This window comes from Anolis carolinensis, chromosome 2 (assembly GCF_035594765.1).
Source record: "Anolis carolinensis isolate JA03-04 chromosome 2, rAnoCar3.1.pri, whole genome shotgun sequence".
In the NCBI taxonomy this organism is placed as follows: Eukaryota; Metazoa; Chordata; class Lepidosauria; order Squamata; family Dactyloidae; genus Anolis; species Anolis carolinensis.
The window spans coordinates 90,673,993-90,698,190 of NC_085842.1; the positions used below are offsets into that span (position 1 = coordinate 90,673,993).

General features: G+C 43.2%; 1 protein-coding gene across 6 annotated transcripts in view; it reads left to right on the forward strand.

Annotated features, from left to right (window-relative positions):
- Positions 1-849: 849 nt before the first annotated feature.
- Positions 850-24,198, forward strand: part of ebf1 (EBF transcription factor 1) — a 448,211-nt gene continuing 424,862 nt past the window's right edge. For 5 of the 6 annotated variants that reach the window (XM_008114800.3, XM_008114803.3, XM_008114801.3 and 2 more), the window contains exons 1-5: positions 850-1,164; positions 4,052-4,208; positions 5,732-5,795; positions 7,027-7,082; positions 23,132-23,205. In XM_008114800.3, the coding sequence (XP_008113007.1) occupies positions 1,028-1,164; positions 4,052-4,208; positions 5,732-5,795; positions 7,027-7,082; positions 23,132-23,205 (488 nt within the window). In that variant the 5' untranslated portion in view covers positions 850-1,027. Of the gene's footprint in view, positions 1,165-4,051; positions 4,209-5,731; positions 5,796-6,460; positions 6,481-7,026; positions 7,083-23,131; positions 23,206-24,198 lie in introns of those variants that run through there. The other variant, XM_016995086.2, reaches the window with a different exon arrangement.

The window sequence follows — 24,198 nt, forward strand, 5'->3', positions numbered from 1 at the left end:
GAGAGAGATTGGGAAGGAAGGAGGGAGGGGAAGAGGGAGGGGAAGAGGGCGAGCGCGGCGGCGCTGAGTGGGAGGAAGGAAGGGAGGGAGCGGAGCCAAGAGGACCTCCATCCATCCCTCCCTCCCTCCCTCTATCCTTCCTCGGCGGAGGGCTGCTCGCTCTTGCTGCGGCTTACCTTTCCCCGCTGGGGAGTAGGGAAGAAAGGCGGAAGGAAGGGACGCAGAAGAGAAGAGAGGGAGGAAGAGAAGGGGCAGCACCGTCTTGGGCTGGGCTGGAGGCAGGAAACGAGCGAGGAGGAGGAGGAGGAAGGAGAGGAGGAAGGCGCCGCAAACTTGCCACTCTCCTCTTCTTCTTATTCCTCTTGTCACTGGAAAATGACACTTGAAGTAGTCGTAGGAGTCGCCAAGGACGCCGCCGCCGCTAAAGAAGCCGGAGCCTCCTTCCCCTTCGCCTGCTCCTCCTCCGCCGCCTCTTCTCCAGTTGATGCCATTGTTTCTTAACCTGCCTCCTTTCTCCGGACTGACTCCGGCTCGGAAGGGGAGCGCGCCGGCCAAAGAGACAGCCAGACGGAAGACACAACCAACCGCCACGCTTCCTCCTTCTTTGGCAAGACAGACGAGCCAAGGACCCGCCCGGCACTGAGCATCCATCCCCCCTGGCCGGGCAACGGAGAGCGGCGCCCACCGCCAACCCACCCGTCCTGCGAGGGGAACAGATCATTTCAATACACACACACACACATATATATATATCTTGTCCCTTTGGATTGTTCCTTCTCCTCCGCCCCCTTCAACGCCCGATCTGCTTTGAGAGACAGAAAAGAAGAGGATTGTTGTTTCCAAAGACAAACAATTGAGAAAGAAGGAAAAAGAGAGAGAGATTGAGAGAGTGCTTCCCTGGCGATTGCTTCCCCTCCTCTTCCTCCTGCTCCTTTTCCTTTGTTGTTGTGTGTGTTTCGTGCCGCTCTTTCCTCCTTTTTTTTCCTCCGAGGCGACGGACGGGCGGGCTTTGCCTCGGGCTGGCTTCATGTTTGGGATTCAGGAAAGCATCCAGCGGAGCGGGAGCAGCATGAAGGAGGAGCCCCTCGGCGCCGCCGGCATGAACGCCGTCCGGACCTGGATGCAGGGCGCCGGCGTCCTCGATGCCAACACCGCCGCCCAGAGGTACGTGCCCGGCCAAGGGAGGCAGGAAGGAAGGAAGGAAGGAGAGAAGGAAGGGAGGAAGGGGCCTCCGCTCTCCAGGCCCTCTACACTGACCATTTCATGGCACCACAAACTCCCACGAAAGCGCGCAAAAGAGAGCCCTCCGTGCACCTCAAGTGCTCTGGGGTTTGTGTTATCCTTCCCATCCGGGCCTCGAGGTGGGATTTCCTGTGTCCTCCACAGCCAAGCTAATTTCTTCATTGCCGGTTTGAAAGTGCATTAAGTGGTCAGTGTAGATGAGAAGCCGTGCTCGGTTTTTTTTTCGCATCAGGCGCGACTTGAGAAACTGCAAGTCGCTTCTGGTGTGAGAGAACTGGCCGTCTGCAAGGACGTTGCCCAAGGGATGCCCGGATGTGTTACCATCCTGTAGGAGGCTTCTCTCATGTCCCCGCATGGGGAGCTGGAGCTGACAGAGGGGAGCTCACCCTCGCTCCCCGATTCGAACCACCGACCTTTCGGTCAGCAGTCCTGCCCGCTGCGAGGGCTAAGAAAGCAGGACTCCGGAAAGAAAGAGCGCCTTACTTCACTTATGTCACTTCGCCCCATTTCTGATGGACTTGTCTTTCTTTCTTGGAGTGGCCCCAGAGCCCCAACTTCCACTCCCACCCCCTCCTCCTCCTCCTCCTCCTCCTCCTTTCCCCCCAGACATGTCCAGCCCCCAGTCCCCGAGTTCGTCCTGACGGGACAAGGCAATCCCCGGCACGGCCTCGGGCGAAAGGGCCTGCTGTCAAACCGCCTGCTGGGCTCCGGCGCTGACTGGAGAAGTTCTCCGCTCTCCTCTCCTCTCCCCTCTCCTTAACAAGAAGCCTCCCCTTATTCCTCCCACCAGACAAGTCACTTTTAGACAGGGAGGCCAAAAGTCAGGAAGGGGTTTCACTAGTTTAATCACTCCTTTATTTTTTATGCATCTTGAGGCGTGTTTTGTTTTTTTGCCCGTTTACCAAAAAACACCCCAAGATATTTGCCTCGGGATTATATCCCGCAAAACTGCACCTAGGACCCCTTTGATCCCAATCCTTCCTCTGCTTTCCTGCCCATGTTTACTCGGAAGCAAGTCCACTCGAACTCAGTCGGACCGACTTCCTACTGAGAGTTAAGCCAGGGCTGAGGTCTGAAGCTTCAAGCACCGAATCCTCGGCTGTAACTCTGACTGACATCTTCCTCTCCTGGCTTGTTGCACTTCATCCCTTCTCCTTCCTCCCCAAAAGAAACACTCCAGAGTCTTCTCAGGGAAGGGAAGTTGTGTAGGGACGAGGCCAGAATTTAAATCTTTTCAAGTTTGCCTCGCAGGACGGGGGCCACCCGAAAAGAAGCCCACGGCCAGAGGAGGAGGAGGCGCACGGCGGGCTTCTTTGCTGACAGCTCAGGCCGGAGTTGAGGGAAGGAAGGAGGGAGGGAAACACTTGGAGAGCAAAGGAAAGCAAAGACCTCGGCCAACTCGAGGCGTCCCCCCCTTGAAAGTGGAGAAAGCTGACGAATTAAATCGACTCTCGAATTTCTTGTGCGGTTTATTTCCTAAATAATTTCCCAAAATAAGAATCGTCTCCCTCGTTTGGTGCTCCTTTCACCGGGGAGGGGAGAGAAAGGCAAGGCGAGGGTGGCATCCGTGGGGTGGCTTTCCTTGGGGACTCACACCTGACCCTTTCTTCGGAGAAGCAGCTTTCACAGACATGGGAGCAAAGGATAAAAGGCGGAGATGGGACCAACTTGTCCTCCTGACTTGATGATCTGACTCGCAAGAATTATTATTTTCTTTAGTGTCCCACAACACAGCCTCAGGGCCCTTCCACACAGCCATATCACCCAGAATATCTAGGCAGAACATCTCACAATGTCTGCTTTGAACTGGGTTATCTGAGTCCACACTGACATATATCCCAGTTCGAAGCAGATAATGTGGGGTTTTATTATTTAATGTGTAAGGGGGTCTCAGGCTCGGCCCAACCTTTCCTCTATGATTTAAAGTTTGTGCAATCCTAATTATGATTACTATTATTTTGTCTGTAGGGTCCCACATCAGAGACTCTCCTTCTAGACTTCTAGTCTTCGAAATCCTTATCATTAATAATATAATGTCTGCAGGGTCCCACAGCAGAGCCTGAGGGCCCTTCCACACAGCCATATAACCCAGAATATCAACACAGAACATCCCACAAGATCTACTTTGAACTGGTTTATCTGAGTCCACACTGCCATATATTCCAGCTCAATGTAGAAAATGTGGGATTTTATTCAGCTGTGTGGAAGGGGCCTAAGGCTCCACTCAACCTCTCCTCCTTGACTTCAAGCCCGTTGTTATTATTATTATTATCATTATTATTAATAATAATGATTTCTGTTGCGTCCCACAGTGGAGCCTGAGGCGTTGCTCAACTTCTCTTCCTTGACTTCTAGTCTGGGAAATCCTTACTATCATAATTGTTATTTTCTGTTGGGTCCCACAGCAGAGCCTTAGGCTCCGCTCAATTTCTCCTTGACTTCTAGTCTGTGAAAACTTTACTATTATACTTGTTGTTGTGGTGGTCGTTATTAGTAGCAGTATCATCTTGTGTAGGCTCCCACAGCAGAGCCTAAGACTCCGCTCAACTTCTCCTTCTTGACTTCTAGTCTGTGAAATCCTTACTATTATAGTTGTTGTTGTTGTCATCTTGTGTAGCCTAGGTCCCTCAGCCTTGCCCCCAGCTTGGGAGGCCAGGGAGCCCAAAGCGCGGGGAAGCCGGGCGGCCTTTTGGAGCCCAGGGACGGCAGGGTGGAAGTGCTCCCCCGTTTCCTCTCTTTCTCTCTCAATCGCTCTCTTTCTCTCTCTTCTTGCCCTTCTCTCTCTCCCCGGGACTCTCCGTGTCCGCAGCGGGGTGGGCCTGGCCCGGGCGCATTTCGAGAAGCAGCCGCCGTCCAACTTGAGGAAATCCAACTTCTTCCACTTCGTGCTGGCGCTCTACGACCGGCAAGGGCAGCCCGTGGAGATCGAGCGCACCGCCTTCGTGGGCTTCGTGGAGAAGGAGAAAGTAAGCCCCGGGGCATGCGGGTGGGCGGGCGGGCGGGCGAGCGAGGGCTTTGGGGACACGCCTTGCACCAGGCGAGTCCCGAGGGCAGGAGACCCCGGCGCCCCCGACTCCGAGGAGCGAGAAATCCCCCACAACCGCCCGCAGGAGGACCGCACGTCCCTCAAACGCCGGAGGAGTCTTTTCCGCAGCCCCCTCCGCTCCCTTTGACAACTGAAATGACATGCAACCCCGCAGCCGCCCTCGAGGCTTCACCCCGACATAACACCGCGCAGCCGGGCCCCCCATACCGTGCTGGAGGTTGTTTGTAGGGGACTTATTCTCCCATGTCGTCGGAAGCGGGGAAGGGGGGAAATCCCACCCATGAACTTGAGATTCGCACCCGCCTTACGGGGAGTCCACCAAGGAATACCCCAAGAGCACGGTCCCATCTAAGCTTGGAAGCTAAGCCCTGGTTAGTCCTTGGACGGGAGGCGGACCCACTGGTGCGGTGGGAAAAACTTCCGAGGAAAGAAATGACCAAACCACCTCCTCTGAGTGTCCCTTGCCTAAGAAAACCTTGTTTGTTGGACCACCGTAAGATTATTCTGTTCTGGTTGCTGTGAGTTTTCCGGGCTGCATGGTCATGTACCAGAAGCATTCTCTCCTGACATTTCGCCTGCATCTATGGCAGGCATCCTCAGAGCTTGTGAGGTCTGCTGAAAACGAGGCAAGAGGGGTTTATTATATATCTGTGAAAAGTCCAGGATGGGGGAAAGAACTCTTGCCTGTTTGAGGCAAGTGTGAATGTAGCAGTTGGCCACTGCTAGCAACCACCATGTCAGACTACACAGAGAAGCCACTGAAATCCACAAGCATGTGGACAATTTCAACAGAAAGGAGGAGACCATGAAAATAAACAAAATCTGGCTACCAATATTAAAAAAAAACCCCGCTAAAATCAGGACAGTAAATAAAGAACAACACTCTGAAAACGGGGGGATTCCAGACATGAAACAATCAGGGCCAGCTAACACCTCTGAACAAAGGATTCCCCCCCAGGCAGGAAGCAGCCAGGCCTTGAATCTGCAAGGCCATGCAGTGCTAATCAAGGTGGCCAGTTGCTACATTCACACCTGCTTCCAACAGACTAGAGTTCATTCTCCCACCCTGGACAGTTTTCACAGATATATCCACCTCTCTTGCCTAGTTTCCAACAGACTTCACAACCTCTGAGGATGCCTGCCATAGATGTGGGCGAAACGTCAGGAGAGAATGCTTCTGGAACATGGCCATACAACCTGAAAAACTCACAGCAAAACTCTTATTTGTTGGGTCACCATAAGATTATTCTGTTCTAAATTCAGGTGTCTTGAAGGCACAAGGATGGGTCGGGCGAGATTATTATGATTACTATTGTTATTATTGTTATCATCATCATCATCATCATCATCATCATCATTGTTTCCACCACGAATACCATCTTCTTGCCCTGACCGTATTTGCTTCTTGTGGATTCATGGCCTGCCTGTGTCCTTCCAATTCAGGAAGCCAACAGCGAAAAGACCAACAACGGGATCCACTACCGGCTCCAGCTCCTCTACAGCAATGGTGAGCCTTGTCTTCCTTCCCTTCGCTCCCCTTCCTCACCCACGGCCCACCCGCCGCCCCTTCCTCCCTTTGAGCCTGTCTCTAGGCTCAAAAGCCGCCTGGGTGGGAAGGAAGCCGGGGGCGAGAGAGGTGAGGCGACCCTCCCGCGGGGCTTTGGAAGCCATAAGGGACGGGGAGCCTCCCTCCGAGCCACCGGGGTTCCCTTCCTCGTCCCAAAGCCCCTCTCCGCATCCTCCTTCAGGCCCCGTCCCCGCCTGGACGGCCTGCGCTCCCCCGCCTCTCTCAGACTGAGGTCGTCTGGCGTTGGTGTCCATTCCAACTGGGTTGTGAATCCCAACTTTCCTCGCCAGACCGCGGAGCCCGGCCTGGCTCTCCCTTCCTTTCTCCTTCCCTTCGCCTCTCGCCAAGCGTTCCTTCGCCTTCCTTTCCGGGGCTGGGAAGAGGAAGCGGAACTCCCCCCCGGGCCAGGGGTCAAGCCAGGGCTAAGGCCAAGGGGCTCCCGATGGAAAGCGGGCGGAAGGGGAGGCAGACGAGACCCCCTCCTCCTCGTGGCAATGGTTGAGGAACGGCGGGAGGGGGCCGGGGAAGGAGAAGAAGGAGAAGGCGGCGTCCTTTTCAGCTTTGCTCCTGGCGGGAGAGGGCAAAAGAAAGGCCACGGAAGGCGTCCCAACTCGCTTTTGAGAAGGTGGTTGTGCTGAATCTCAAAGTTGGTGCTTGGCGATCCCAATTGTCATAGTAACTGCCTGGCCTTTGGGCTGCTGTGAGTTTTCCGGGGTGTATGGCCATGTTCCAGGAGCATTCCCTCCTGACGTTTCGCCCACATCTATGGCAGGCATCCTCAGAGGTTGTGAGGTCTGTTGGAAACTAGGCAACTGGGGTTTATATATCTGTGGAAGGTCCAGGGTGGGAGAAAGGACTCTTGTCTGATGGAGGCAAGTGTGAATGTTGCATTGAAAAGCCTTGCGGATTGAAAGCCTGGCTGATTCCTGCCTGGGGGAATCCTTTGTTGGGAGGTGTTAGCTGGCTCTGATTGTTTCATATCCGGAATTGCCCTGTTTTCAGAGTGTTGTTCTTTATTTACTGCCTGGCCTTTTCTTCTTCGTTTGGGTCACTGAAGTTGGGGGAAAACAAGCAATCAAAGACGTTCCCCCCTTTTTCATTTGGGTTTGTTTGTTTGTTTTGCAATTAAATAACGAATAGTGACCCACCCCCTTTCTTTTTGTGCTCCTAGGGATAAGAACAGAGCAGGATTTTTACGTCCGTTTGATCGACTCGATGACAAAACAAGTAAGTTCATTCCCTTCGTCCTCCACGCGGAGTGGGCAGAAGGCGCGAAGGGAAGGGCGGGGGAGGCGGGTTGTGTTTCCCTTGAAGCCCAAAGGCTGGAGTTGAGGCGGAGGAGGGCGCCACGTGGGCCGGACCCTTCTTTTCGCCCCCCAAATGGCTCTGCACAACCCGAGCTCCTTCTGCCTTCATTTTCCACTTCCCCGTTCAGACCCTTCGGCTGCCTGCCACGGATTAGCGACTTAGTCCCGCGATCTGGAGAAAGGGGGAAGCGTGGCATTTCCTCTCGCCTCCCTCCTGCTTTCCCCAGACCCAGACCCACCTTGCCTGGCCCCACTGCGCCAGCCTAACCAAGAGGCCTCGAGTCCCAACCCCAGCTTTGACCCTGATTCTAGCAGGAAGTGTGTGTCTGTGTCTTCGAGTTGCCGGTCGATTTATCGCCCGCCCGTCTATTTCTTAAATACGGGGTCTAAAAAGCCACACTGATGTGATGCAAGGACCAAAAGTCCCCCGTTCTCCTGTCATGCACAGGAAGAGGGAGAGAATGACCCAAAGCGCCTTTAGAGCTCAAGCAACTTTTCAGAAGGATAGGACTGGGAAATGGACAGTCATGAAGTTGTTGTATGTCTTTCGGGCTGTGTGGCCATGTTCCAGAAGCATTCTCTCCTGACGTTTCGCCCACATCTATGGCAGGCATCCTCAGAGGTTGTATGCAAAATGCCTCCTGGCTCTGTGTTTTAAATTGGCCAGGAGCCAGGACTGGGTGAGCAAACTGGGGTCTTAAAGGTACAGGACCACCGCTGCTCTATCCAAACTCCTTCTAAAGGCCAAAGCCAAGGAAGCAGCCAATACCTAATTGCAGGGAGAGGAGAAAGGGGGAAGTGCGATAGGTGCTACTTATCAGTAAAAAGAGAGGAAAAGATTAACCCTTCTTTCACCCCCCCCCCCCCAAAAACACCCTGAAGTTTTAATTAGGCGCAGCGGCTGCTTAAATAAATAAATAAATAAATAAATCACTGTGCCGCTTCCTACTTACTCCCTGAAGGCTTTCAGATCACAGGATTCTCCCCCTCCTTCTCCCAACACTTTAATTATGGGAATGAAAAGAAATAGAAAACAAACACAAGAGCACAAAACAGCAGCCAGCCAATGTTACAAATATTTATCATTTGCTTGTTTGCAATTACTTTGTTAGTTTTTTAAGGGACAGAGATTAAATCGTTACACATCAGTGTAGTATAACTAGATGGGAAAATGCATGTGGGAAAGACAAGTAATGATTTTTTAAAAATAAACTATAGCATTCAAATATCATGTTGGTTTCAATCTGTAATATTAACATCGTCCCCCTGTAATGTTGTCTAGTTTTGAGCTTTAGATGGCTCAGGTGTGGTGTACACACTCAAAGCCACACAGTTGTGTGTTCACAGGTAAAATGCTACATGTGTGGATGATATAGTAACAATGATGAACACCATAAGGAAACAATTCTGCTTTGTTTTCCCCAAATTGTTGTATTTTGAGACACACATTTAATTCAAAGTGTCTTATGTATTTTAAGAACACAATAAGGTCTGGTCAAAGTTTATGCCTATGTTTTGTAGCCAAGTCAGGTTTGTGGTCTGATTCAGAGCCTGTGTTTCCTTTCCTGCAGAAAGATACGGGGAAGATACTGTTGTTTGGGTTTGATTTTTACTCTGCTTTAAAGGTCAGGGAACATCGGCTGCATTCACTGCATTCACACACGTATTTGTAGATCTGCTTGTGAGTGCTGCAGAGCAGACGCTGTCTTCTAAAACTTTCATTGCTTGATTTTGTTTTTGGTGGCTTTTTGACACCAAACCAGAAAGGTCAAAGTGTTGAGTTTGTTTTAGAACACTGTCTTTGATGCTCCCTAAACATCTTTTCCTGCCATTGATGGCTGCCTTACAATGGTTGGGGAGCAAAGGGGGGAAGTAAATGACTCCATCATTCTACTACAGCTAGTTAAAATGCTTTTTTGAAATACAGTTGATAGTCTACAAGAATAGAAAAAGAAATAGCAACAATCCTTAAAACTACAAAATCTTGAAAATCCTGGGTGGCAATCAGCATTGGCTGACGCTGATCTATTGCAAGAGGCAGAACCCCTTCTAATGTTTTGGGAGGTTGCACATTGCATGGGCAATTGTACAAAAATATCATTAAATATTATAATTGAATAGCTTTCAGATGACAATCATGCAAGAGATAATGTTTCTCCCTTTCATGATTATGATCCCTGGTGGAAAGCTACTATTTGAGTATCTATTGCTTTAAAGCACTTTCCTTAACAAGGCACTTTGCTTATGATTACATTTGTTGTCAATTCACCTGTGAGATGTCTTGAGGAAAAGTGAAAGGCATAAAGAGCCTGAAATCCTTCACATGGTTAGGCTGCTTGAATCCATGAACTTCAAGGGGTTTAAACAGCTTAAGCACAGGATTGCATTCTTTATTTCTTTATAAAATTTCTAATACAAATACAAAATATAATTATTGTAAAAAGCTTTTTAAAATATCTAAATTTAAAATTTAGAAATTTTGAGGCTGTGACAAGATAAAAATTAAAATGTAAAAGTGATGAATAACATGTCTGAAGAATAAAACCCACATTTGAGGAATAGTATGGAAGTTAATTAATACAAACAAAGAGAATATCAAAGTAACAGTGTCATTTGTTTTTTTATTAGGTGCATTATTGTAGCAATTATTACCTTATGTAATATGACTTTTCTTTAATGTTTAATTTTGGTTGCATAACTTTTGTGGGGCAGTGATGTGATTATTATTTCTGTGGGAGATATGTTTGGTAGATCTGCACAAATCCAGATTGTAAACTGGATTTTTTTAAGGTCTGAAGCTTTTTCTCTAGTCAAGGGAGTGCCCAGAAATACAGGTCAGAACTACAAATGGTACTCCAATGTGTCCAAATGCAGAGGCATCATTATGCTTTAGCAGAGAGTGTGAATAATATAGAAGATTCTCAAGTAACTTTCAGCTTGTAATTAAATTGTGCAGAGCTTGGTTGAAAATTTCTTCAATTTTTAATGCAAGTTAAATATATATTGTCAGCTACTTAGAGGAGTAGTATTCCCATACACAAGTTTCAGAACAAATTGGATAATGGAATGATGATTTCTAAATGAAACTGTGGCAGGAGCATGCATGCTTTAATGGTGTGGTGCCAGCTGGAGACATGCGCACATGTACAATCATCAGCACTGACTTTCCCAGATTGTAGTCATTGTTTCACAAATGTTTTTGTGAATATTTTAGAAATCCACAGATGTGAATGATTGTATTGGCTGTCCTTTTTGGCTTCTAGTAAACTGATACCGTCTGCATTAAATAAAAGAACTGTTTTTTATTTTTACATGCAGCAGTGATGATATCATAGCTATAATATAAAATTTGGGTAACTAAATTGTGAAACCATTTTGTTCAGTACATTAACTTAATCTTTTTTATTTTCTAAATACATCATCTAAATGTTTGCAATAGCTTCATTATTTTTATTCTATTGCAGTTGTTGTGGTTGTTACCTGACTTGTAATGTGCTTGATTTCTTCTATATGAAACCCATGCTGAGACCCAGATGTTTTTATTCAAATAAAGGAGGCCATCATAAGCTTTTGTTAGTCAAGGGTATTATGTGGTAAATAAAATGTTAGTCCTACCTAGAGCAGACCAATTGAAATGAAAGGGATTTGTTAGTCACAGTTCCATTTATTTTGGTGGGGACTTTTAATTTAAAATTGAATCTAGCCCCTTTGTTGTGTGTTGGTTTCAACAAATGATTTGAGATGTGTGTATATATGTGTCAAAATAGTTTACTTGTATATAAACTGCATTGGTCTATGTGGCACTTTATGACTGGTGTGTTACTTTCTTATATTTGATATAGGAAATTAGTGTGGATGCTGGTATTATTACAATATTCATATCAGAATGTTGCCATTTACTTTAGTAAAGGCTGGATTAAGTTTATAGATATTTGTGTTTGAATGTATATATAAACTAGTAGCTGATTTCATTTTTCTGCCTTGAACATGTGAATTGGTCCTAAAATTCTGAGGAATGTAAGTGAAGTTTTAATATTTGTCATGCATTCAGTATGTGCATGTAATATCTGCACCATACAATAAATCTCAGCCACTGGAAAAAAAATCCAAATATTTGGTTGAATTGTTTATTGCTGAAAATAGACTTCTAATGCATGGGTACTAAGTTTATCTGATTATCACAGAATTAATTTCCATGTAAAGTGTTTGTAAGAGATATAGGAAGTCATGCTCTGTTGAAGATAATGCTCTGTTGTGTTTTTCCTACCCTCCCCCCAAATATTTTTATTAATGATTAATTGGCTGTATTAATAGGGCAAATGTACATCTCTACTTACGGCATGATCTGCTTGAGTCAGTACATACAGCTCATGGCTCTCCACTCACTGCATGGCAGATTCCGGCTGCTGGCACTCAGGCGATTAAAATATTATGCACCCATTCAGAAAAGAACACTGCAGAATTGGAGCCACTGAGCACAATGTGCCTTTGAAAGGATAGGAAGTTCAAACCAGATTTTAGCAGCTTCAGTGTCTCTTTGGTTACATGTCAGAAAGTGCAGGTGATTTCAATTTCCTCACACAGAGAAAAATGCAGAAGTCTGAAATTTGCATGCATGATCAGGACCTGTGTGTTTGGGAAAATGTAAACTCATCACAGTGGAAAATGTGTTGTTTGGAGTCTGAGGGTGAAAACAAAGCTGAGGGTTTTGGAGAGACTGCCTGGGCCAGATGGCCTTAGTGCATTTCCAGTCTGGCATCCCAACTGCTCCCTCCTGTATAATATACAGCCATTTGTTCTTGGATATTTATGCTAGAGTTGTTTCCATGTGAATATTTGAGAAGCCTTCCAAATGAACATATTAAGGGGAAAAGATTTTTGTTTAATTCCTGTGAATCCATGTTGATAAGTAGACAGGCATGTCAAAGATAAGAGACATTTAGCATCTTTCAGATTAGTGCTGATGAACAGGAATATACTCACTATATTTTTGGGGCCAGTTTGGGCAGTCCTTATTTATCTTCATATTGAAACCATCACTTCAGTGAACAGGAGGCTCTTCTGTAGAGATCAGGAGGCATTTGTTGCTAATTAAATATTGCTGGTAAAAATGATTTTAAGCTAGGGACTGAGAAGCTTCTCTTTGGAAGTATAGCAAAAGATGTCATGTTACACACTTTTTATTGGTATTTTGTTATTACCTTTCTCTGTATGTTAGTTTACAGATGTGACCTTACATGGGAAGTATTCCCACTGATCCAAACACTCATTGATTCATATATGTTTAGATGACCCTAATAAACAGTGTTTTTGTGTATTCACATGAGCACATTAAATGCATTAAATGCCAAGTTAATTCATGGAAATAGTATGTAGTTATATAGGTCCAAATATGGAGTCCAGTCCAATTTTTATCAACTGCTACTAGGACTTATTGAAACTAACAGAACAAGTTGGCTGTGATTACAGATTAACATTGGCCCCATCTACACCGACCATTTAATGCAGTTTCAAACTGGTATTAATGAAAATGATTTTACATTACAGATGATTACATAGGAAATCCTGGAGCCAGTTTGAGGACCAGATGGTGATTGCACAAACCAGAGAACACTGATGTGCATTAAGTGCTTTCTTTCTTGTGCTTTTATAGAAGTTTTTAAAAATCTAGCCACCACAGTTTGGAGCTACCTTCGAATTGTATTAAATAGTAATAGTAGATGGGGCCAGAGATAGTTGTAGAGCCCATTTCAGTGGAAAGTTGTAAATTAAAAATCAGAATTAGATTATTGTCAGAGTATTGTCCATGATCATGAAGGAAAGGAATGAACTTTTGATACTGCACTTTGCAGTCTTCTTGGGATGGATTCTAACATAAGCTTCTAATAATGGAAGAGCTCTTTCTTTCCATGGGAGGATTTTAATCAAGTGGTGAATCCTGCTGGTGGAGTGGGGCAGTGGCATGCAGTTAGTTGTCAGTTTCACCCTTGGGTTGATCTCTATTAAAGGCTCTTCCAGATTTTTTTTTTTGGAATGTGGAATACAGTTGAATATAGGAGAAATAGGGAATTGGCAAAAGAAGCTTTTCCCATTTGAAGTGGAATAAAATTTCAGTCTTAACTCCTCCTTATAAATCTATGATCTGCAAAGCAAGCAAACAAAAAAGACCATATCACGTGGTTGTTTATTTCTTTACCCATGTTGGCTATGTTTTAGATTTGCAAAATTATTTTTAGCTCTTCAGTTGTATAACATATACCCAGGGACTTTCACTTCACTTCTTTTTTCATTTTTAAATGATACCTCTTTGTAATACAGTTTCAGTACTCATGATTTTAGTTAATTATCTCATTGGAAGACTGTGTTTCACAAACAGGACATGGAAGATATTGAGAAAATTACTTTGTTTAATACGTTCAAAATATGTGTTCAGAGAAGGAACAGATTTTTTAAAAAGTTACCTTCCTGTAATACAGACAAACTTGGGTTCTGGCAGCTGCAAAGACCTGAGACTTAAACTGTTCTGGCTTCCTTTTTGAAACCAACATATATAAACATTGAAATATGACTTGTGAGCATTACTGGTGACTTTAACGCTATAGTTATGCCAAATATTTATCATATTGTGCTCTAGTGCTCAGTGACTTGACAGAAGTGATAAAGTCATGAGAGTGACAGGGAGCCTAAGACTTTGTCTTTCCGATTTGGAAATACACAGACCAAGGCAATCTTTACCTAGGATCTCTAGGCCCACAGAGAAAGGTCCATAAAGTTATGTCTAGTGTATTATGATTTTGGTGTTGATAATGAGGAAAAGAAAGTCAGCAAGCAACTTCTTTATACAGGCCATTTTGAAGTGCAGGTACCTATCACAACAGTTGCCAAGCCACATGTTAAGGATAGTCTGTACAGCTGTTTCAATTTATATCAATAAACCAATTCTAGCAGTTTTATCTCCACTGAGAACATGTCTTTAGGTCTTAATTTCCCGTTTAATATCAGGAATCTCAGTGATTGAATTTTGTGAGCCCTGGTTCCACTATAGTACCGAGGCAGATCCACGTTGAGTTAAATTCATGATTCATTTGTGTTCTGAAGAGTTGGCTTACATAGCCCTCTTCTCCCCCATTTTATTTTAAAAGTCAGGGCTAGCCAGCTTGATGTGTAGGTAGGTACTGAGGAACAATTCACAGGGTTGCTCTGTACAAAGCCAATCCTTATTTCTTTCTTGATTGAATTTCACAGTGTATGAACTAGAGAATGTTAGTGATTTTCTCTCTGGAAATACAAACTCGGTGTTTTACATATTATTGCATTTGTATGTTTGTCCATGTGCAATAGTTCGGGGTTAAAATAATGCCTGGTTATGTGTATTTAAAATACTATTTATATTATGTGCTGAGAAGCCAGGCTTCTTTCCTCAGGCTTTTGGAGGATGCTGTCAATTCCCAGTGTTGCCTAGATAGTTAGCTTCCAATGTAGTTGGCTTTTCTTCATGCAGTGGGAGCAAGAGCTGCATAAATGTATCTATGTGTGTGCATGTAGAGGACTCAGTCTTCTTCTTTTTGGCCTTAGGCAGCATCATATCGTGGGCCAATTCTGGCAGCCTCTTTTGCCATATTATATTTAGAAGAGTAATCAGTTATGTTTTTGAATTATCATAAAGATATAGGAAGCTACCTTGTAATGAGAGCAAACATTCATCTGACTAGCTTAAATGTCCCTTTTCTCTTCTGTGTCTCTCCAAGACAGAGAGAAGTCTTTCCCAGACGGTACTAGTTGATGCCAAGAACTATATCTGGGACTTCTTTCATCCAAACCATGTGCTCTGCTCCTGAGCCATAGTCCTTTCTGACACTTGCATACTTTTTATATTCACGAAATGCTTAATAATATATATGTGTGTGTATGTGGAGGTAGATAACGAATCTCCCTTCATCAAAACATACTGTTAGAATTCTATTCTGTAAAGTTTTCAGCAAAAACGACAGTACCTCAAATATGTGTATATGTGTATGTAAGGAGCTGCATGTCTAAATACTGTAAAATGCACCATATTCTGTCTGATCTTGGAAACTAAGCAGGGTCAGCCAATGAATGCTGAAGGCTGTATTCCGGAGGAAGGAATCCTTGCCTAAGAAAACCATATGAAATTAATGGGGTTTCCTATATTGACAGTCAACTACAACACACACACACACACACAAAAGGAGCAGAGCTACCAACTTTAACAAAAGTTGGAATCCTAGGGTAAGATACTATTTAGCTCTGAGCTTTGAAAAGCTTTACCTGCTGATTTCTGTGAGTCAAACCTTTGCTTTTTTTGTGTGTCAGGAGCGACTTGAGAAACTGCAAGTCGCTTCTGGTGTGAGAGAATTGGCCATCTGTAAGGATGTTGCCCATGGGACGCCCGGATGTTTGATGTTTTTACTATCCTTGTGGGAGGCTTCTCTCATGTCCCCTTTGCTAAAAGGACAGGAGCGGTGAAAGCCAGACTTTTTCTCCTCCTCTTTCTGTCCAGCTGGCAGTCAGATAAGGAAGATGCAAAACACTTGATAACCTTTTCTGTGTGTGCCTAATGGAATGCGGTTCAAAAAGTTGCTAGCATGAAGAGTTGTGCCTAGATCACAAAGCTAAGGATGTTATGCATGTAAGCAAAAGGGCTGCTGATGTTAAACACAACAGACAGGTGATTAGATATCACACTGTTGACTCTGCTTGTTCATTATAGTTATTTAGCTGAGTGGTTGTGTTTTTTTTTAAAGTAGCTACCTGGAGGTTAAGTAAGCATAGCAGATGGAAGAAGAGAAGGAGAGGAAGTCAAGAAAGAGAGAATTAAATCAGCTTGCTGTTGTTTATAGCTGCTAGTGAGTTAATGTTGCTGCAATTAAATGCGCATTGACTTCAGTGCTGGCGAGTATGTGGCATATGAGCATTTACAGTGGATGGGCTTCAAAGTTGTAACTTCTGTTTTTAGGAAAATATTCCTATGGGACCTCCTGTGATATATTAAATGAAAGATCAATTTTTTAGTGGAAAAACGCCCTCACCCCAGCTTTACTGGATTCTTTTTAAGATTGTGTACTAACCAAATATAATTTCGCTGTTGCTATTCTTCCATTTCTGTGGTCTAAAAGTCCACTCTCAGTTGCATATTGGGTAACATTAGTTGCTTGCAGTGCCTTCTGGTTCTAGGAAGCTGTTGTAATGAGAATTTCTATATATTGCCCCCTACTACCAAAGAAATAAAATAATGAAATGAATGACCTTGAATCTGGTCATATTTATTTGCATGGTTCAAGAGTTATTCTTTTCTAAATTTAAAGAACATCAAGTTATATTCTCTTTGAACATACAGATTTGTTCTACATAAATAGTTTTGTATGAAGGTAGATTTTTTTGACATAGCAAATATGTGAAGTCACCCATGTATATTTGACTAGCTAAATATATAATAAATTATATATTGGAATTGGGCCAAAGTACACTAAATGCTTCAGATCCCATATAATCTTGGAAGCTAAGCAGGGTTTGCCCTTGAATAGAAGATCGCCAAGGAATACCTGGCATAGTTTGAGAGGACAAAACTGACAAAAAGCCCTCAACCTCTCTGTTTTTTTGCTTAAGAAAACCCTATTAATGGGGTCACCATCAGCCTACACAGGCAAGATCAATGAGTTGGGTCACTTAGCCTGGTATGGTTTGAATGGTTGCAGTGCTTCAAAACTCTGAACTCATAGGCAAATGTAGCAGCCATGCTGTTTACCACCTTTGAACCCCTACCTGGGCTTCACAGATTTTGAAGAACCCAGCTCTTCTGCCAAATAGCCATTTAACTGAAAGTGATGAAGAATGGATGAAGTAAGGAATGAAAATTATTACTAAACAGAGTTGAGAAAATTTCCTTTTTAAAATCTGCCATTCTCAGAATCTCCCAGACAGCTTTTCTAAGTTTTCTTCTCTTTAACAACGAGGGGCAGGCTTGCTTTCTGCTGCTCTAGAGACTAAGGCATGGAGTGATGGATTTAAACTGCAGGAAAAGAGATTCCACCTAAACATTAGGAAAAACTTCCTGATGGCAAGAGCTGTTCGGCAGTGGAATATGCTGCCTCAGAATGTGGTGGGGTCGTCTTCTCAATGTTTTTAAGCAGAAGCTGGGTGGCCCTCTGTTGGGGATGCTTTGATTGTATTTCCCTGCATGGCAGTGGGTGGCCTGGATGGCCCTTGTGGTCTCTTTCAGCTCTATGATTCGAACACGTTCTTTTCTAGTTCCCCAGTCCTGTTAAATGTGGAAGCAGAAAAGAGATTGGAACCCAGGGACCCAGTGGCTATGGCTAAGAATGACACTTAGTACAAGTTAAAAGCCTAACAGAACAAGCCAAAAAAAAAAATCACTTAATTCCAACATTGGGCTTGTGGGTGCTATCAAATGGGCATGATATCCCTCTCTCTTTGCTGCATCCCTCTGCATAGGCTGAAAATCTGATCTGGAGGGTTTCCTAGCACTTGGGAGTGGGTTTTGTGTCTGCAGGGAAGAGGGTTTAGTAATTCTATCCAAATTCTGCTGATGGAACAACTATATTACACCCCCCCCCATTAAATGTAAGTAATACATGTAAGTAGTAGAGCCCTCAGTGGCACACCGCTGAGCAGCTGAACTTGCTGACTGAAAGGTCGGCAGTTTGAATCCGGTGAGCAGTCAGCTCCCGCTGTTAGCCCCAGCTTCTGCCAACCTAGCAATTCAAAAACATGCAAATGTGAGTAGATCAATAGGTATCGCTCCGGTGGGAGCAGTCATGCCGGCCACATGACTTTGGAGGTGTCTACGGACAACCCCGGCTCTTCGGCTTAGAAATGGAGATGAGCACCAACCCCCAGAGTCAAACACGACTATACTTAATGTCAGGGAAAAAACCTTTACTTTCACCTTACATGCAACTAATACATAAGGCTGAAGTCCTTATGAAATGGAAGCTAAAGGCTCATACTTATGAAAACGGGATGAGAGCTGGGCCCAGAAATGAAGTAACACATCCGCTGCTCTGCAGTAAATACTGATGGAGAAACTCGGTCTGTATAAACTCTGTCTGAGCTTTTTCAAACAGTTCAGTTGGCAGGCAACATGCTGGAAATGCAATAGTAACATGGAGCAACATGGAGGTTATTATTTATAACATTGCTAAATCATGTTAAAATATTGTGTACTGTGCTGGAGTGTGATAATACTATGTTTAAGCACTTTTGCTGTCAAACAGCTTCTCACCCCTTCTTCCATTGCTTTCAGTGGTAACATTTTCCAAAGGAAAGTTACAGCATTGCTAAATCACCTTAATTAATACATTTTGTGGTACTTCTGCTTGTGTTGCTCTGCTGTTTAATTTTAGTTGGCATTTTCTCTGCCCCTATTACTCAACTTCTCAAAACATTAGAAAGTCTTATTGAGGGCCCTTCCACACTGTCCCTATCTCCCAGGATCTGATCCCAGACTATCTGTTTATCCCAGGTTATTTGTTTTAAATAAATTTTATTAGTGCTTTCAACATACAATAAAAATAAATTTGTTGTAGAACAAAGTGAGGAGAGGGGAAGAATAGTAATAGTGGAGAGTATGAACGTACCCGAAAAAAGAAAAGGAAAGAAGACAAAAGAAGAGAAAAAAGAAGCAAAAAGAAAGGAGTGTATTTGGCATTGGTGACTCATATATTCTAGTGTACTGCAAATAACCTGGAATCAGATCCTGGGATAAAGGACAGTGTGGAAGGGCCCTGATATTTTTGTTACCATTGTAAAAACCTTGTTTTGGTGTATTTTTTTTTACTAAGGATAGACCAAACAATACTTTTGCTACAAATATGCTATAAAATATTTTCTACCTGTATTTTGTTACAGTTTAGCAACTAAGTACAGTACATATGACTAAGTTTTGAGTTTCTTCTGTTTCTATAGATCATTAAGGTTTTCATACATAAAATAGCAGCACCATTTTATGCATTCCAGTAGTCTTATGAAAGGAATAGGTTATTGTTAGTAGCCATGACAGCTCAAATAAAACCTCCAATTTCAAATGCAATATACCTGATGTAATTTTCTGTTTACCAATTTTCCTGTTTTTTTAATTGTGTCAGAAGCGACTTGAGAACATACAGCAAGTCGCTTCTGGTGTGAAAGAATTGGCCGTCTACAGAGATGTTGCCCAGGTGACTCCCGGATGTGTTAGCTGGGAGGCTTCTCTCATTCCCCGCAAGCTAGAGCTGAAAGACGGGAGCTCACCCCATCTCATGGATTCGAACAGGCAACCTTCAGGTCAGCAACCCAACCTGATTTTCCTGATTTATCAGGAAGTGTCCTGATCAATCCTTTGTTATCCCATTTTTTGTTTCTAAAATGTACTAGTTTCTCTCCCTTACTCCCACTTCCTCTGGTCTCCATTTATTTCAATTTCTGCCAAGCCAAAGTGCAAAAGTAGCTTGAACTCAGTTGACAGCAGGGAGGAGGGGACAGGAAGGGTCAGAATCCTCCCCTTCCCAGTAGAGTTGGGCAAAACCAAACTGCTGGCTTGCGTGTTCTTCCCTATTAATAACCTTTGCCGTCTTGACTGTTGATTTTGCCACATGTGTGAAATGTTGGGAGATGTGTAAAAACAAGGAATGGAAGAATTTGGGTGGCCACCCTGGGAAGACAAAGTAAGCTACAGGTGGTAGAAGTTGGCTCAAACCCTAGCAAGGTAAATATTCTCTTTTGACATTAGTCAAAAGCGTAAAATATAGAATCACAAATGATTTCATAAGAAAAGGATGCTCAAATGTGATTTAGCTCATTGCTACTTCAAAACATCATTACGCATAGGCAGACATGTAGAAATTCAAACAGTAACAACAGTAATTGTTGTTGAACAAAGAAATGAAAATGTATAAGTCATCCTCATTTTTATTCCTTTTATGCTTTTATGTAATGGATGAGCTGCTGGTGAATTTGAAATAATTTTTAATGGTAATTCGAGATAGAATGACTATATACAAAGAGTAAGATTTCTGTAGTGCTAAGTGGTATGTGTAGGAGGGAATTTGATGTGGTGCAAAGCTGTTTCTTTATTTTTAACTTTTTCATGATAGCCTGCCCCAGTGAAATTTGCTCTTCTTTGTAATTAGTAAAGAAGGATACAGGAGTTCTGCCCTCCTTTGCATCTGCTCACAGAACTTAAAGGAGTTTACTAACGGCTTACGTTTAACAAGATAGCAGCAAAGGTTAAGTATTGCAAATGCAGAGCTCACTCTGGCAAAAACATATGCCCCTGCACAGCGGTGTTCCCTGTATGAGGCTGCTTGCCATTTTTATTGGACCTCAGTAAATTGTTGCAGATTTCAGCAGTAAGACTTTTCTTTTAGGATTGCCAGTGACTGAACTGGCTACAGTAGCTATTCCTTTAACAACGGTTTGATTCACAGCAATTAGCAGGTGAACAGAGCTTTGGCTGATTTCTGTAATCCAACTCTGAAAAACAGAATGGAACCAGGTGACACTGCTGCGGTCTCGTCCATTGTTAAAGCTCCTTAACTTCAATTTGTTGCACAGTCCAATTTCCACAAATGTATGCATACAGTATATATATTTTAGTCCACTTTTAACACATTCTCTGTATATGGGGAAAAGGAAATATTTCTTCTGGATCATTCATAGATTTCTATTCTGGTTGCTATCTGCATTTTCTCTTTCTATATGGTAATGCAGTGATATGACAGGTAAGACTGCATCTGACTAAACGATCCCTATAAGTTCATTTATAAGTTCTGCTGACTTGAAATTAGTGAATGATTTTAGCCTTCAAAATACAGGAGCATTGAAGGAGAATGTCCTATCATGTCAGAATTTAGAAATGAAGTCTTATTTCAGATGTTATGTGGCAACAGATTTAGATTTTGCCATGCAGAATATATCTGACATGGAAGTAGTCCCTGGGAAGTTTACATGTGAAATTGTCATGTTTGGAACCATGTGATAGCCACATGTACAGGATAACACTTTTAGGCATTCCTTTAAAACAGTGGTTCCCAATCTTTTTTGACCAGGGACCACTCTCCAACATTAATACCAATAGGGTTACAAATCAGTTTTTGGTCAGTTTGATTATTTGGGGTGCTGAATCAGAAAATTGCATTGGATAGACCACATCAGCTCTAGTTTCTGATAAAGAACATATGCCATCCAGTAGCCACTTTCAGAAAACCATATTTAATAATCTAGAGCCGATGTGGTCTATCCAATGCAATTTTCTGAATCAGGAATAGGCCTAAAAACCCAGGAATAGGTCTAAAAATGAAGACACCAAGAAAATTGGTTTTTGGTTGTGTTGTGTTATTATCCGTGGATTTGGTTAATGCTTGCGTAAAAAAAAAGGAAGGGGAGGGGGCTGAGGTTTAAAAAAATAAAAAAAGAAACTATCCCTAATGGCTTTCTTTCACCCCCTCACCATGGGTGCACGGCCACGAGGAAGGGGGTGTTGGTCCAATGGGGCGTTGCAACGGTGTAGTGACTGAAGCTGCAGACCATATTTTAATTCTTGCAGATCACTGGTGATCTACGGACCAGAGGTTGGGAACCACTGCTTTAAAATATTGTTAGGATGGCAAGCAAATGAAGGTTCCTGATATTGTGGGAAAACACTGCAGGGAAGAAAATTAATTCCTCTTTCTCCCATTAATTCTTCTCTCTCTCATTAATTCTGCTCTGCAGTCCTTCCCCAGGACCTGCCCTCAATTTCTATTTTTAGTTTGTTTAGAGAGCCAGGTGTAACTGGTAGATTTGGGGAAAGTAAGGGAAAAAGTTGTAAATGGGGTAACAGTTCCTCACACCTTCTAATTATCCCTCCAAATGCCACATCATTTTCAACTAGCAAACATATGTTTGACAGCTGAACACAGTCTTCCAGATTGGTTGGGTTACAACTCCCATCACCCTTAGCCCTGCATGCTGGGTACACCAGAATGTACATATACACCTAAAAAATAGTCCCAAATCCAGTAGTTTTGTTGCTGCTGTTATGTATCTTCAGATCAGCTCTGGTGACTCTATCATAGAGTTTTCTTGGGAAATTTTATTCAGGCTTTCCATTGAACCTTCTAAAGCTGACAGAGTATGTAAGCTGGACAATTCACCTAGTGATTTTCTTTGGTTGAGTAGGGATTTGAACCCTGATCTTCCAGACAGATAATATGACACTCCATGCTGGCTATTAGATTCAATAGTTACTCTCATTAAACCAATGGGAATGTAGGTCTACTCAGGTTGTAACAGCAACTGGATTTAGGCCATAATGCACACAGCACACCAATATTTTGTCAAAGAATATCAGACCCATGGAGTGTCTGCCTGCTCTATCTTCTTGTTTTCTAGAACTTGTTTATTTACGTTTACAGGAATTTACTTTCCTTTAATTTGTTAGCACAGTTAACTAGGTTGGAGTTTTACAGAGCACGGTGTGAATCAGGTTCTGTACTCATGTGGTAGCTAGTTAAGTGCACAACCATGCTTTTTGAATTAAAAATATATTAACTTTTTCATTTTATGAATAGGCCCCATAGTGTTCTGACTGAGCCTTCCTGTGTGTGTGTTTTTTTAAAGTGCTATTAAGTTTATGTTTTATTCTGAATTGAAAAGAACATTGTGGTTGTCTTGACTACTAAAAAGCCAATCCTACATACTGCTCAAAAGATGTGCATAATGCATTGGTTAAAACAGGAGAGAGAAGGAGAGAGAGATGAGCAAAGCTTTCTCTGCTTGGCTTCTGGGGCACTCCAATAACAAATCTTGAGGCACTTTTTGCAAGAATGCCGTCTGTTAAGCAAAGCTAACTGTCTTGCCTCATAGTTATGCATTCATGTACTGAGGCGGTGATCATTTTTCTCCAGGCACATTCACTTTGCTACTTTAAAAAAAGAAATAAACTAAAATCCCCTTGTCTTTTCTTTTCAGGCGATAGTATATGAAGGCCAAGACAAGAACCCAGAAATGTGCAGAGTTTTGCTCACCCATGAAATCATGTGCAGGTAAGAAAGATTCTGTCACCATTTAATTAGCTGAGAAAAAATGAATTTCTGTTTCACAAACTAGGTTGAATCTGTAGCTATTTTGGGACTTAAAATATAGCTTTTGTTGCCTTCAACAAGCCCAAAATAACACAGATCTATGTGTCTAATTAGAAGCAAAGTCACAGTTGTTGTGCCCGTTTTCAATTATCTGTTAGAGCTCAATCCTAAACGGTATGCAAGAGGTTTTCATTTAGACACTGGGCCTTAATCGGCACAGAAAATATCTCTTTCTTGGCGCGCGCACACACACACACACACACACACACACACACACACCATCACCATCTAAATTGCAAACTTCCAAGACCTAGTAATTATTCAGCAGTATTTCCAGCAGTAAAATCGCATTAAACCACTGGGTTCACAGTGGACTTTCATTCAGCTGGACTGAAATATAGGTAAGATTGCCATCTTTACACTTTATATCTATTCCAAGCCACATGCAATCTAGGCAGGTTGTGAAGGGAGCGAGCAGCCTAGGAAGGGAATATGGTCAGTGGTCAAGGTGATGATATCTTTAATGCAGACATAAAGCCTGGATTCTGCAAAGACTTACATGCGTGGGTTTAGCACACCTTCTTTCTTTCAATGGTACTATTCATAATAGCAAATGTACACCCATTTTTGAAGCCTTGGATAAGAGGTGTATATTGGCTCCGTACAAGGTTTGTTCTTGTTTGGAACCCTTTCTGTTTATCCTTTTAGTCAAAATGGGCTTCCTGAAACTGGAAAAACTGAAGAGCAACTACTCTAAGAGGGACTATTTTGGAAACATTACTCTTCTGGTTCTATTAAAGATTGCACTAGGGCTGTTAACTTTTGAATTGATCCTTTTTGCTTTCCTTTTAAAGCAGTTTAATCAGCAGCAGGTGAAAATGTTTACATCCATCCCCCTCAAAACTTCACCCATCGATAATTTCTGTAGGGACAGTATCATGGTTCTCAACCTGT